Source organism: Bos grunniens, chromosome 2 (genome assembly GCF_055505025.1).
Source record: "Bos grunniens cultivar Pamir isolate PY7600 chromosome 2, Bosgru_T2T1.0, whole genome shotgun sequence".
Taxonomy (NCBI): Eukaryota; Metazoa; Chordata; class Mammalia; order Artiodactyla; family Bovidae; genus Bos; species Bos grunniens.
This window is the reverse complement of record NC_141166.1, coordinates 30,586,704-30,602,602: the sequence shown is the minus strand read 5'-3', so window position 1 is coordinate 30,602,602 and position 15,899 is coordinate 30,586,704. Positions and strand designations below refer to the sequence as shown.

The 15,899-nt window shown below is 45.5% G+C and overlaps 1 protein-coding gene across 1 annotated transcript; it reads right to left on the bottom strand.

The window, feature by feature from the left end:
• Positions 1-2,961: 2,961 nt before the first annotated feature.
• Positions 2,962-6,941, bottom strand: CXCR1 (C-X-C motif chemokine receptor 1). Its single transcript, XM_086340607.1, has 2 exons — positions 6,856-6,941; positions 2,962-4,636 (listed from the first exon to the last, which is right to left on the bottom strand). Exons 1-2 carry the CDS (start codon positions 6,869-6,871, stop codon positions 3,534-3,536), a joined length of 1,119 nt encoding a protein of 372 aa, XP_086196733.1. The 5' UTR covers positions 6,872-6,941; the 3' UTR covers positions 2,962-3,533.
• Between the last annotated feature and the right edge of the window lie 8,958 nt (positions 6,942-15,899).

Below are 15,899 nucleotides of genomic sequence, written 5' to 3'. Positions count from 1 at the left end.
AGAGATCTTTGGCCTCTCCAATCTCTGCATGGAAACACCAATGGCTGTACAGGAATACCTCCTCAGTTCATTGCCCTTCACTTTGTTGTCCTTTGCAGATATTGTGTTTTTTTACAGATTGAAGGTTGGTGGCAACACTTACCTGAAGCAAGTCTATTGGTGCCATTTTTCCAACATTATTTGCTCAGTAGTGATCTTCAGTGTTACTGTTGCAAAGAGATTATGACTCACTGAAGGCTCAGATGATGGTTAGCATTGTTTTGCAATAAAGTATTTTTAATTAAGGTATGTACATTTTTTAGACATAATGCTATTGCACACCTGATAGACTACAGTATAAACAACTTTTATATGCACAGAAAACCAAAAAAAAAAAAAAAAACCAGATGACCCACTTTATTTCCGTATTTGCTTTATTGTGGTGGTCTGGAACCAAACTTTCAATATTTCCAAATTACATCGGTACTCTTCATGACTTCTTGATTAGTGGTCATGTCTGGGACGACCCTTAGACCAAAGAGGATTTGGTCATTTAATTTCACCTTCATCTATAAGACTTCTCAGTCTCTGAAAGATCCTATAAAATACAAATTTCTGGAAAAGAAGCAATACTAAACCCCTATGGAACAAAATACAGATTATCAATTAATATTTTTGCTAGACTAAGAATGGGCTACTAGATAGGGAAACAAGGGCTGGTGAGGAGGCTGTGGTTGGTCAGAAGGGGAACAGTGTAGGGGGAAAAAGTATTATTCAACATTGTAACTTGAAGGCTGAAAACTTTTAACTAAACCCACAGAACAAATTTTCAAAATTTAAAATCAGCAAGCATGGGGACTTCCCTGGAAGGCCAGTGAGTAAGACTTCCTGCTTCCACTATCACAGGGAGAGTGGGTTCTATTCCTGGTCAGGGAACTAAGGTCCTGCATGTCACACAGTGCAGCCAAAAAAAATTTAAAAATAACTTTAAAGTTTTAAACATCAGCAAGCATTGTGCAAAATATACATTCACATCCCAATCTCTATCCCCTGTCTAATCCCTGGTGTTTACCCCATCGTTAATGCCAATTCCATCCCCGACTCGCTCCATCCCTGACCACCTGCTGCTCCCCTTGATCTTAAGATGCAGCCCATCCTGATGCCAGCTCCATCCTGGATGCTGAGCTCCTCCCCGAGATAAACAGCTCCCTAACTTTGAAAGTGAAAGTAAAATCGCTCAGTCGTGTCTGACTCTTTGCAACCCCATGGATTGTAGCCTACCAAGCTCCTCCATCCATGGGATTTTCCAGGCAAGAATACTGGAGTGAGTTGCCATTTCCTTCTGCATTTCCCTAACCTTGACCAGATAGCTAATCCTTACACTATTCAACGATTAGAACACCAGTTTCTGATATTTTCATACATTATGTTACTTAAGTACTAACATCTCGGCATTCTTACAGATCTAAAATCCAAATCATTGAGCTATACCCAGAGAATTACACAGTGCATTAAAAAAAAAAAAATCTAACTGAACAATGTTGCACTTGTTTGAAGAGAGTTCAGACGGAATCTTTGTCCTGAAAACATTTCCAAATTATTTTTTGCTCTTTGATTTCCACTTCGCAGGTTACTAGTGAGGGCAAGCATTTTTTCAAATGTGTTATTAGTCATCTGTATATTTCCACAGGCCCAATATGGATCCTTATTTACTTACTGAAGCCCCCGATGGAGTTGTCTTTAGGGCAGCAGAGGATGAAGGAAGGTGAGCATTGAGTTACACAGTAGGTGAGGTGGAGAGGGGACTAGGGGAGGGAGGGAGAGGAAAGGGAGGTTTCCAGGCCCAGTTCCTGCTTTCCTCCCTGGATTCTTTCTACATTCTTCTATCTTCTCCCCTGAATCAGAGGTATTTCTTAGGGCCTGAGCCCCTAACTCCTTCCTCACCAACCTACTTTTAGAGTCTCAAGCTGGACAGGCCAAGGTGTCTCCATCTGGGCCCCTGAGAGAGCATCATAGGCAATACTCCAGAGAGGATGGTGACCTTACTGGTGGTGCCTTTTGCAGCAGTCACTAACTAGATTAAATCATAGTGGCCAGTATTGTAGCCATTAACTCATCCTTGACATTCACTCTATTTCTGACACCCCTCCCACACTCCCACATTCATTCCATTCCCAAGACTTACTCCACACCTGGTCCCAACCCCATCTCCAACCTCCCTGAATCTCACCCCATCCTCAGCCTCAGTCTGTTTGTGGATCTCTCCTTATTTCTGACACTCATTCTTCTCTGATCATATCACAAACTACCATCCCATCCCTGGTTCCCCTACACTTCATCTCTGACTCCAACCTCAACCCCTGATCCCAGTCTCAACCTTGATCTAAATCCCATCTCTGAGCCTCACTCCATTCCCAACCTCAGACCAAATTATGCTTTTTCCTTAAGTTTTTTCCCAGGAGTTTTATAATTTTAGCTCTAATTGTAAGTCTTTGATCCATTCTAAATTAATTTTGTATATGATGTAAGGTAGGGGCCCAGATTCATTCTTATGTATGTGGATATCTAATTTTCCCAGCACAATTTGTTGAAAGACCATCCTTTCCCCCTTAAATAGTCTTGGCACGCTTGTTGAAACTCATTTGACCATTTATGCTTAGGTTTATTCTGGGCTTTTTATTCTCAGGTCCTTATTATCCTTTGACTCCATCAGCCTAAGGCCTTTTCCCTCCTTTTCACAAAGTGGCTGCTTCAGCTCCACACATCATATCCTATAACCATAGTCAAAGTCAAGAACCAAGGATGTGTATGTGTGTGTGTGTTTTAAATTAAGAATATTTCCCAGGAGTCCCCTGAGCCCATTAGACTTCCTCTTAAGCAACAGTATGCTGAAGCCAGTTTGCACAAGCTTGTGAAAGCACATTATCACATTTTTTAGATTTTGTGAGCTTGTTGTTAAACACCACCATCCTTGAAACCAGCCATGGTGGTAGCATTTATTTATACCACAGAACATAGCAAATGCTACAAATCAGAACTTCCTCCCCACCAGGAGAGTGATTTACCAGCACATCATTATTTTTAAGTTTTATAAATCAGATCAAGATGATATGGCCACTCCTATCTTAAGGGAATCTTGGAAAATGAGTGTTTGTCATTTTCAGCCTCTCTCAAGGGAAGGGGACTTTCCTGGCTGACAAGGAAAGGGAGAGCTAGGGAAGTAACCAATGGTGTTTTACATTAATGGTTCCCATTAATGAGAACGTTTTGTAATCACTGAAAAGAATATCTTCAAAGGATGTCTGCCAGAAGATAGAGCACTATGGGCTCAGTGGTAGGATGCACCAAGCTCTATCAGTGGACATGGTGATTACAGCAAGAGGTGGGCCCAGGACAGGCTGTCTAGTCCATGTGATGGGGGCCTATTAGGGACATGGCCTCAGCAACTTCCTGTAACTACAATGGGGAGCTGCCTTGACATGGGACTGTGAACGGCCAGAGGACATGGGGCTTGGGATGATGCTGAGGGGAAGCGAGGAGCCCGGTGTGGAGTCTCAGAGGGTAGTAGATGTGTTCCCTGAAGAAGAGCCAACAAAGGAAGGCCTGCCATCCTTGGCCAGGAACTCCTTACTGATCAGGCCACGGATGGCCATGATCCTGAGGAGTCCGTGGCGAAACTTCTGGCCAATGAAGACGTAGATGAGGGGGTTGAGGCAGCTGTGCAGGAAGCCCAGGATCTCGGTGGCATCCAGGGCCCGGCCAATGTCGTTGCGGCGCTGACAGGTCTCAGCAATCACATGGGCCCTCATGAGGGTGTCCGCGATCAGGACCAGGTTGTAGGGCAGCCAGCAGAGCAGGAAGACGAGCACAACAGCAAAGATGACCCGCATGGCCCGGTGCTTGTGCCCCATTTGGGCTGAAAACAGCGTGCGCAGGGTGAATCCGTAGCAGAACAGCATGACCAGCAGGGGCAGGAGGAAGCCAAAGGTCTGGGGCAGGACCCTCATCACCATTCGCCATTTCGTTGTATTGGCACCCAGGTCCTCGTAGCAGACTAGGTCGGAGTATGGTGGTTGATAGGCCTCACGGAAGATGAAGATGGGCAGGGCCAGGATCACGGACAGGGCCCAGATGCCTAAACATATGAACTTGACCCAGTGCCGCTTCTGGGTCAGCGTGCGTGTGGCATGGACAATGGCCAGGTAGCGGTCCATGCTGATGCAGGCCAGCAGTAGAATACCGCTGTAGAAGTTCACTTCCTTCAGGAGTGAGACCACCTTGCACAGGGGTGTGCCAAAGATCCAGCCCTTTGCCTTGGAGGCGGCCCAGATAGGCAAGGTCATGGCAAAGAGCAGGTCAGCCATGGCCAGGTTCAGCAGGTAGACATCAGTGACAGAGCGACCAATCCGGCTGTATAAGATGACCAGCATCACCAGGGAGTTTCCCAGGAGGCTTAGCAAGAAGACCAGGGCATAGATGACGACCACAGCATACTTGTTGAGTGTCTCAGTGCTTATCTCACAGGGACTATAATCATAGTCTTCTGTGGGTGGCGTGCCGCTGTAATTTTCAAACTCATCCTCAAACCCCTCCCACAAATAACTGCTATTAGATAAATCTTTCAGGATGATTGTCATGGTGTGATCTGGTTGAAAGACTAGAAGGAAAGAAAGGTGATTTAGTAACTCAGATCCAAATCACTCTCATCAAGGATGTGATAACTGTTACTAGGTTATCTTGTGCTTATCTGCTAGCTTGGTAACTGAAGAGCCCTTCCTTCACCTCTGTCACAGGCTGCTTTAAGGATCAGCTTCATCGTGTTGTCAGCTTTCCAGAACCCCAAGGCCTAAATGTGGGATAATATGGACATACACACAAGGAAAAACATCAGCTGTTGGTTGGCCCCATAGTGGCATCAGGTTTACCTATAATACTGCCTCTGTGCTGACTTTGACTTTCTGCATCCTCAGCCATGTCTGGGCATTCAGATGGGAGGACTAAGTTGTTCTATACATTCAGGGAAGGGCCAGCATCAGGCAAAATGGAAGGAGGCAAACCTGCTCTAGGGCTTCCCAGGTGGCTCAGTGGTAAAGAAACTGCCTACTGATGCAGCAGATGTGGGTTTGATCCCTGGACTGGGAAGATCCCCTGGAGAAGGAAATGACAACCCACTCCAGTATTCTTGCCTGAAGAATTCCATGGAGCCTGGTGGGCTACTGTCCATGGGGTGGCAAAGACAAAACCTGCTCTCAGATGCCCCTTTCTATGCTATTTCCCCTCCATGGTATTCCTGGTGTTTTGTTTGTTTTTTGCTGTATTATGCAGCCTGCAAGGGCCCAGCAGCGAAAGTGCTGAATCCTAACCACTGGACTACTAGGGAATTCCTTTACCAATTCTTATTTAACCTTCTTAAAATCCACTGAGGGAAGACAATATAGTAATAAATTGCATTAGAGTGTATTTCAAGGGGCTTCTGCTGGTGGTCCAGTGGTTAAGATTCCCGCTTCCACTGCAGGGGGCACAGGTTCAGTCCCTGGCTGGGGAACTGAGATACCACATGCCACGCAGCACAGCTCCCCTCCTCAAAAAAAGTGTATTTTAAGCTTTTTCTCTAAAGGAGCAATAAATGTTTGGGTCCTCTGTCTAAAGAAAGTGTAAGCATTTAAGAGAAACCCCCATCATGGTCACCCCTTAAATACCCACAGAATTGTTCAGCACTTTTCAAATAACTTTTAAGGTTGTTAAACATTTATTGAAGCAAAATCTTACCAGAAGAAACAGACATGAAACAGACAAAAGCTCTTCTGCTGAGGAGGGTGGGTGTGCCCCTCTCTCCAACTAAGTAGTCACTACAGAGGCTGCTGCTGCTGCTGCTAAGTCGCTTCAGTCCTGTCCGACTCTGTACGACCCCATAGACGGCAGCCCAGCAGGCTCCCCCGTCCCTGGGATTCTACAGAGGAGGTTCCCACAAAACCTCCAGGGCTCTTCCGAGAACAATCTGAAAACCCTACAAATGATTACCAAGACTGGAAATAAGGATATCTGGTATCCAGTGCTCGTGCTGTCCTGATTCTGTCACTAATTAGCTATGTGACCTTGAGTGGGTCCTTTTACCTCTCCAGATTTCCATTTCCTCATTCAAATTGAGGGAGGCAGAGTAAATAACCCCTGAGATGTTTCCAAATCTGAGGTTCTATGAGTTCATTCAAACCCACACCTTTTAATATCTCTGCCAGGACTGCATTTTCACAAAAGACTAAGCCTCAGGGCAAAGCAATAAACGTCAAATCAGAAAAAGTCATCCTCTTCCCTAAAAAAGGGGAGATGTGGAATTTCCCTGGTGGCACAGTGGTTAAGAATCTGTCTGCCAGTGTAGGAGACACAGGCTTGATCCCTGCTCCAGGAAGAGCCCACATACCACGAAGCAATTAAGCCCGTGAGCCGCAACTACCACTGAGCCCGTGCTCTAGAGCCTGCAAGCTGCAGCTACTAAGCCCCTGTTCCACCACTACTGAAGCCTACGTGCCTAGAGCCTGTGAACCTCAACTAGAGAGTAGCCCCCACTCTCTGCAACTAGAGAAAGCTCCCGTGTAGCAACAAAGACCAGCTCAGCCCCCCCAAAAATTTTTTTAATAAATAAATATTTTTAAAAGGAGAGAGGTGTGAAAGGTGAAGGTGAGAAGACTGTGGCCCCCTGGTCACCATCTGTAGCCATGTATAAAAACAGAACTGAATACATGGTCATGAGGAAGGAGGCAGGGAGTCAATGGAGTACAAATCACAGGTCCCAGACAACCAGATGCATTTTCCAAAATATAGTCAAACTAAGTCACCCTGCCCCAGAAAAAGTCCTGGCAATCAGAGGTGGCTCCCTACCTGAGTCACCAACCATGTATGTCCAACTGTAAGAGCCTGGAACTCAGAGACCAGAGTGCCTTAACACTGAGAGGAAACTTGATGAATAAAGAATAGGGAAGCCTCGTCACAGCACAGCTCCTCCTTGGGCCCTGCCCATGTCTATATTTGGAGAACAGGTTAAATCAGGGGGTCACAGGCTATCAGAGACTCACAGGGTCCCTGTGTCCAAGCAGGGGAACCCTAGGTGAAGATGGAGTTAAGGATCCATTATCTGAATTCTCCACTCTGTGGATGGCTATTGTCATTCTCTTCCTTTTCTTGCTTTTATTTCCGTTTGAAAGCTTCCAACTTGCCTGACCTGAATAAAGGGGAAAGAACTTGACTTTATATAGTACAGATTCTAGCAGTCCGTATGGGAGGGCCTTGTAGGAGCCCTCCACCACCGGGGTGGGGTTGATGGCTAGAGGACAACCCAGTGGGAAGGAGGTCAAAGACTGAGTTGTGTTTGGACAGCAAACATGCAGTGTTTACTTCAACTCTAGGCTTCTTTGGGATGGAGATGTTGATGGAGCTTTGGAGGAAGAAGCTCCACCACCACCAACGAAGAACTGGTTGATTAGAATTGCCCTGAGTCTGGGGGCCACTCCTGGAGTCTGGCTGGACCACAGGGAGACCAGCAGAGCTGGGGCCAATGGTGGTGATTGGAGGAGTGGTGGTAATGTCATTCGCCACGCTCTCAGTCTTGACGGATGGCATCTCTGGGAATCTGCCTCAGCTGCTCCCAGCAACTAATGTCTGTCCTTTAGCTTTACCTCTGGTACTTCGGTCACTTCTTCCTTATAACAGGAACCCTATTGTCCTGTAATGATGCATTTACAAGTCAGTCTGCCCCACTAGACCGTGGGCTGCTAGAGACCACTCCAATTCACCTTCAGAGCCTCTGCCAGGATACAGAGTAAGTGCTCACTCAATGGTTATAGAGTAAACAACATTAGTCATATCTCCTTGGATTGATGTGCTGTCGATCCTCCCCTACCTGCTTCCTGCGATTCAGGGTGCCTATCACTTTAAGGAACAGAGTGTATATAAGCTGTGCCTGAAAACTGCACTTTCATATAGCCGAGCTGGACTGTCTGTCCTTTCCAAACTATCTGCTACTGTTTAGAGTTGGTGCTGTGTAATCTGTGTTCTGCCTCTACCATGCATGCCGAATGTAGCATGGCACTGGTGCCTACAATTCTGCCCCTGGCAAGCATATTTCTTAAACTAAGTCATGCTCTCCTCCTGGGTTCTCTTATCCTTTATAAGTAATAGCAGGAAGTGTAAGGAGACAATTGCCCTGGGGCTACCCATGCTTTGATTTTACAGGTGTTGACCAATTGCAAACTAATGCCTAGACTAGAAAGGACTTGAAGATGGGGTAGTCCCTGGAAAGAGCAGACATGTCTCTAATTAATCATCTAGGGAAAAGGTAGCTCCTGGGGCAGAAAATAGAGAACAAGGGAGAAAACAGACTGGGTTCTGGACTGCACAAGCCAGTATGCACTCCAGGGCAAACTGAGAATATTCGCCACAAGGGGGCAGCAGTCACTGGGCGAGGAAGTCTGCAAGGAAGAGGCCCATAGAGAAAGACGGGGACAAGAAAAGTCTCATCTAATACTTAGTTTTAAGCTCCTCTTTGTGAATAATTCCCTTCTGCTTTCCCAGGCCCTCACTCAAGTTGGTTCAGCATTCCAACATGTTTCAACTAATCACTGGGGTACTAGGGAAGAGTCCTCCCTCAAACCCAAGGAACAAAGGAGAATCAGCCCTTTGGGATGAGCATGACGGGGTGGGGGTGGCAATGGTGGTAGCTTAGGTCTCCAGTGGAAAAACAATCTGGGGAAAAGAGTTGAAAAGGATCTTTCCCTTTATGGTAGGAAAGGGCATTTCACTGAAGGAGGGGGAAAGGCACACACGATGAGCTTGGAATAAAATTCTACCCACTTGAAAAGGTTCCAGCAAGTTCGCCCATACAACGTATCTTCTGTACGTCACTTTCCATTTATCACGGCTCCCCCTTAAATGGCTCTGCTGTTGCTGCTGCTAAGTCGCTTCAGTCGTGTCTGACTCTGTGTGACCCCAGATGGGAGAGCATGTTTCCATTCTGTGTAGAACATCCAGTGCCACAAAGACTGCTGTGACATGTGCAGCCCAAATGCCAGTCCTTAGCAAGACGCCGAGGCCTGTTCTTGCCATTCTGTTCTAGAAGTGGCAGCTTCTATGCAGGATCGTGTGAACCGCACAATTTGGCTATAAGGTTATCTATTTTGTCCCCCTGTCAGCTTTGATACCGGCCTCAACATATCTGCACAGCCCTGCAGAAGAATCCACTCGGACCGGGGGACCAAATTAGAGGCAAGGGAGGTGGAGGAAAGGGTTCATCCCTCTCCCTGATGACAGTCCCTGTTGCCATCGTGACAGGTTCAAGGGCAAGTATATGACCTAAGACGATCCCACTCAGAACCAGGCTCAGGGTGGTTGTTTAATGACTGTGGAAAAGCAAGTATGTAGCCTTGTGGCTGCTGAAAGCCATTTTGCTACCATAAATGGCAAACCAGTCCAAAGACAAACCTAACACTTGGAGGAGACAGAACCGAGAGAATTGCAGAGAAACAGATCCAGGGTCCTGAACATACTGTGCCCAGAGTTCATCTTCTCTGTGTATTTTTCAGTTATGTGAGCCAGTAAATTGTCTTTATTGTTGAAGACCAGTTATAAGTGGAGTTGTCTGGTGGTGGTGGTTTAGTAACTAAGTCGTGTCCGACTCTTTGCAACCCCATAGACTGTACCTGCCAGGTTCTTCTGTCCGTGGGATTTTCCAGGCAAGACTACTGGAGTGGGTTGCCATTTCCTTCTCCAGGAGTTGTCTGTACATGCAACCAAAACTGGGCCTGACCAAGAGAGTTCTGGAACCCAACAGTAATCCAGGATGAGAGGAGAAGGGAGAGAATATGTGTCACGGGCAGACAGTTGTGTAACGCCAGGATGTGACAGGGGTGTGACCAGGGACGCAGCTATGGTTGGATCTCCCAGCCCTGGTTATTATCAGCCTCTGGTGGCAGATGGAGAGGAAAACTTGGAGACCAAGCAGATGAGATTCCAACTGAGGACACTCTCCTGAATGAACTCAGAAATCCTTCTGAGGAACCCAGAAACCACTGCTTTGGATACAGACAGCATGTGTGTGTGGTAAGTTGCTCAGTCGTGTCCTACTCTGTGTGACCCCATGGGCTGTAGCCCACCGGGCTCCCCTGTCCATGGGGATTCTCCAGGCAAGAGTACTGGAGTGAGTTGCCATGCCCCTCAGACAGACCATGATTCAAATATTGGCTTTCCTTTAACACTTTACAACCTTGGACACGTTTCTTCAGTTCAGTTCAGTTCAGTCACTCAGTCATGTCCGACTCTTTGTGACCCCATGTACTGCAGCACACCAGGCCTCCCTGTCAGTTACCAACTCCCGGAGTTTAACCAAACCCATGTCCGTTGAGTCAGTGATATCATCCAACCATCTCATCCTCTGTTGTCCCCTTCTCCTCCCACCTTCAATCTTTCCCAGCATCAGGGTCTTTTCCAATGAGTCAGTTCTTTGCATCAGGTGGCCAAAATATTGGAGTTTCAGCTTCAACATCAGTCCTTCCAAAGAACACTCAGGACTGATCTCCTTCAGAATGGACTGGTTGGATCTCCTTGCTGTCCAATGGACTCTCAAGAGTCTTCTCCAACACCACAGTTTAAAAGCATCAATTCTTCGGTGCTCAGCTTTCTTTATAGTCCAACTCTCACATCCATACATGACTACTGGAAAAACCACAGCCTTGACTAGACGGACCTTTGTTGGCAAAGTAATGTCTCTGCTTTTCAATATGCTATCTAGGTTGGTCATAAGTTTCCTTCCAAGGAGTAAGCATCTTTTAATTTCATGGCTGCAGTCACCATCTGCAGTGATTTTGGAGCCCAAAAAAATAGTCTGACACTGTTTCCACTGGTTTCCTATCTATTTGCCATGAAGTGATGGGACCAGATGCCATGATCTTCGTTTTCTGAATGTTGAACTTTAAGCCAACTTTTTCACTCTCCTCTTTCACCTTCATCAAGAGGCTGTTTGGTTCTTCTTCACTTTCTGCCTTAAGGGTGGTGTCATCTGCATATCTGAGGTGATTGATATCTCTCCCGGCAATCTTGATTCCAGCTTGTGCTTCTTCCAGCCCAGCGTTTCTCATGATGTAGTCTGCATAGAAGTTAAATAAGCAGGGTGACAATATACAGCCTTGACAAACTCCTTTCCCTATTTGAAACCAGTCTGTTGTACCATGTACAGTTCTAACTATTGCTTCCTGACCTGCATACAGATTTCTCATGAGACAGGTCAGGTGGTCTGGTATTCCCATCTCTTTCAGCATTTTCTACAGTTTATTGTGATCCACACAGTTAAAGGCTTTGGCATAATCAATAAAGCAGAAATAGATGTTTTTCTGGAACTCTCTTGCTTTTTCGATGATCCAGCGGATGTTGGCAATTTGATCTCTGGTTCCTCTGCCTTTTCTAAAACCAGCTTGAACATCAGGAAGTTCACGGTTCACATATTGTTGAAGACTGGCTTGGAGAATTTTGAGCATTGCTTTACTAGCGTGTGAGATGAGTGCAATTGTGCAGTAGTTTGAGCATTCTTTGGCTTTACCTTTCTTTGGGATTGGAATGAAAACTGACCTTTTCCAGTCCTGTGGCCACTGCTGAGTTTTCCAAATTTGCTTGCATATTGAGTGCAGCACTTTCACAACATCATCTTTCAGGATTTGAAAGAGCTCAACTGGAATTCCATCACCTCCACTAGCTTTGTTCATAGTGATGCTTCCTAAGGCCCACTTGACTTCATATTCTAGGATGTCTGGCTGTAGGTGAGTGATCACTCCATCATGATTATCTGGGTCATGAAGATCTTTTTTGTACAATTCTTCTGTGTATTCTTGCCATCTCTTCTTAATATCTTCTGCTTCTGTTAGGTCCATACCATTTCTGTCCTTTATTGAGCCCATCTTTGCATGAAATGTTCCCTTGGTATCTCTAATTTTCTTGAAGAGATCTCTAGTCTTTCCCATTCTGTTGTTTTCCTCTATTTCTTTGCACTGATCACTGAGGAAGGCTTACTTATCTCTCCTTGCTATTCTCTGGCAGACCTAAATTGAAGAAAGTAGGGAAAACCACTAGACTATTTCTGTATGACATAAATCAAATTCCTTATGATTATACAGTAGAAGTGAGAAATAGATTTAAGGGCCTAGATCTGATAGAGTGCCTGATGAACTGTGGATGGAGGTTCGTGACATTGTACAGGACACGTTTCTTAACCTGTATCAAAATATCCTTAGCCATCAAAATGGGGCTACTTGCCTCATGAAGCTGTGTGAGGATGAACTGGGGTAAGATCATGGGCTCTAGAACCAAGCTGTGTGTGCTTGCGTGTTGAGTCACCTCAATCATGTCTGACTTTTTGCTACCGCATGGACTGTAGCCCTCTAGGCGCCTCTGTCCATGGGGATTCTCCAAGGAAGAATACTGGAGTGGGTTGCCATTTCCTCCTCCAGGGATCTTGCCAACACAGGCATCAAACTCACATCTCTTACATCCCTTGTGTTAGCAGACAGGTTCTTTACCACTAGCGCCAACCAAGCCACCTCGGTGCAAATCCCAGCTCTGTCCCTGGCCAGCTCTGTGCCTTGGGAAGCTTAGATACAAACTCTGTGCCTCAGTTTCCTCCTCTGTAAAAAGAGACTAAAAGTGGGCGCTAACTCATAGGGCTGATACGAGGATCACTGAGTTAACGCATGTAGTGCTTAGCACAGAATCTGGCAGATGATAAATGTTCATGACTTGTACCTGTACACGGTCCTGTTCAGTGAGTGTGGGTCAGACTCAGTAAACAATGCGAACCTTCTGACCCTGTGAGCCCACTTAACGTGAGGGAAGGAAGGAAGGAAAGAAATAGGAACAGGGAGGAAGAGGGGAAAGGGAGGGAGGATAAAGTTTGTCTCAGAGTCATTTATAGCCATAAAATTTGGTAATATTTCAATGCCTTTCAAAAAACTTATTTTACAAATTATAGTTGACCTGTAAAATGGAACACTATTTCCACTAAACACGATAAGGTATAGCTACAATTAATGCTGTGACAAGGTGTCTATAATAGAACCGCTGAAAGAAAGGTCAGCAAAAAGAAAGCACAGGATGATAGGATTCTGTGATAAGTCTATGGATGCATGTGCACAGGGAGGAAAGACAATAGAGGGGAAATGTTAACAGTGGTTATCTTTGGATGGTGGGATTATGGATATTTGCTTTCTTGCTTATATCCTTTGATGTAGCCCAACTGGTAAAATGAGCACTAATTGTGCAATCAGAAAAAAAATATGTATTTAGCCATTTTCACTCAAAAGTAAATAAATAACACTATGACGGTCATTACCCTCTCCTCTCTCAGATCTGCCTGTCCAGCTAGGTCAGTGAGCAGATGTCCAAGACACTGAGATTCCTCCTATTTCTGCAACCCTTCAATCTGCCATAGTCTCCTTCCCCTCGGGCCCTGTGGCACCCATCCTGTTTTCTATTGTTGTACTTTTTCGACTGGGTTCCATTTTCAGGACTCTGTCTGTCCTACTGAACTGCGAATAGGCGAGACTCTGATACAGAGCAGTGATTGATAAAGCCTCTTTTCCTTTCCTCTTTGCCCCTCTGTAAAGGATTCTATTTTGCATCCTCAGTGCCCAGCAAAGTGTATGACACACACTAGTAGATGACACATGGGGAGTGGGCGTGTGACTGTGCAGTGTACAGGGCCCCATGCTGGGAAGAGCCCTGTGTTCAGGGTGGAATGCTCTGCAGCCACTACCATGAGACTCCTTGTAATTTTATTTTAGAATTTGTGTTTTTTAAGTGAGGTCTGAAGGGACAATGGAACACACACAGGGCCCTGAGCTCAGCTCTCATGTATCCCACCTCTTGTTGCCTTGGAATGGGAGAGCTCAGCCTGCCACTCCCCCACCCCCAAATATCCCCAGCCTCAGGGAGTCCAACATTAGATAGAAAATAAAAAACACTCTGTCTCCCCCACACACTTTTTTTTTTGCCAGACCATGCAGCTTGTAGGATCTTATTTTCCCAACCAGGGATCAAATCCAGGTCCCTTGTGGTGGAATTTCAGAGACCTAATCACTGAAGCAACTTAGCAGCAGCAGCACCAATCACTGGAAGGCCAGGAAGTTCCCACTCTGTCCCCTTAAGAGAAAGGCCATAAAAGGAAGAAACAAGCTTTTTCCTGCTTTCTGAACAAGGGACTCTGCATTTTCATTTTGCGTTGGGTCCTTCAAATTATGCAACCAGCCTGGACACCAGATAAATATCTCCTGGGTGGGTGAAATATTGAAGGAATGGAGAGGACACAAACGCCAGACCCCTGAGCTCACTCAAGATGGCAACTCCATCCTTCCGACAGCTCAGGCCAGAATTCAGTGACACGTCTTTATCTGTTACACTCAAAATTCAATCTATCAGAAAATTACACTGACTCTACCAAAAGAAATTCCACCTTCTACTTTCTCATCTCCCCTACTGCTCTTGCCCTGGCCCCTGCCGCCATTCCTTCTCACCTGAATTACTAAGGCAACCTCCCAGTCTTCCCTGTGTCCACCAGGTTTCTCCCACTGCCTGTTCTCATCACACCAGCCAGAGAGATCCGTTTACATTTTAAGTCAGATCATGTCATGCCTTCTTACTACCCTCCAATGTTTCCAAAAGATGAATTTTACAACTTTTATTTCTTAGGTGCATTTTAAGTGACTTCACAGTGTAGAAACCGGACAAACACCACCTTGACCAAGTGAAAAAGGCTGATGCTACCAGGGATGCTGTGTAGGTTTCACAAACCCATGGGATGTTGTGAAGAGAAGGGCACCTCACCTCTGGGGTAGTGTCTCTGAACACCCATCACCCTGACTGGTTATGAGGAAAACATCAGACAAGCCTAGACTGGGGCATACTCTACCGGACACCTGGCCAGCACTCCTCAACACTGTCAGGGTCATGAAAAGCAAGGAAAGAATGAGCAAAATTGTCACAGACTAAGGGAGACTGGGGAGTTATGCCAACGGAAGCCTTGGGGAACCCTGCATCGGATCCTGATACAGAAAGAGAACTAGTGGAAAAACTGGAAAAATCCAGATAAAATCTGGATAACACTTGCTTTTAAAGTTGTTACTTATGTTATTTTATTGAGTTTTATTTTTTAAATCAGAAATAAGTATTGAATTTTGTCAAATGCCTCTAAAGATAATTATGTTTTTTTTCTTCTTAGATATATTAGCATGTGAATTATATTCATAGCTTTCTAACGTTGAGTAATGTTTGCATGGGGGGCGGATATAGCCCACCCAATCATAAAAAAAAAAAGTGAATTTGATAAAAGTAAAAGTTCTCAAGTGCTTCCCTGGTTGTCCAGTGGTTAAGAGTCCCACTTTTAGTACAAGGGGCACAGTTCGACCCCTGGTTGGGGAACTAAGATCCCACATGCTGCACAGTCAAGAAAATTTAAAAAAATAAAATATGGCTAGATTTTTAAAAATAAAAAATGCCTTCTCCATCACTCCTCCACCTCTTGCCCCCTGGACCACAAACTGGGAGGATTAACCAACAGAAAAGCATTTTCTCACAGTTCTGGAGGCTGGAAACCCAAGATTAGGGTGTGAGCAGAGCTGCTTCCTTCCGAGGGCTACAAGGGAGAATCTGTGCCCAGCTTCTCCCCCAGCTTCCGGTGCTGTGCTAACTATTGCTGGCATTCCTTGGTTGTGGAAACACCACTTCAGTCTCTGCCTTCGTCTTCACATTGGTGTTCTCCTGATGTGTTTGTGTCCAAATTTCCCCTTTTTATAAGGACACCAGTTTGTTAGACTAGAGCTCCCTCTAATGACTGCGTCTTAATTAATTACCTCTGCAAGGACCCTATTTCCAAATCAGGTCCTGTTTTGATG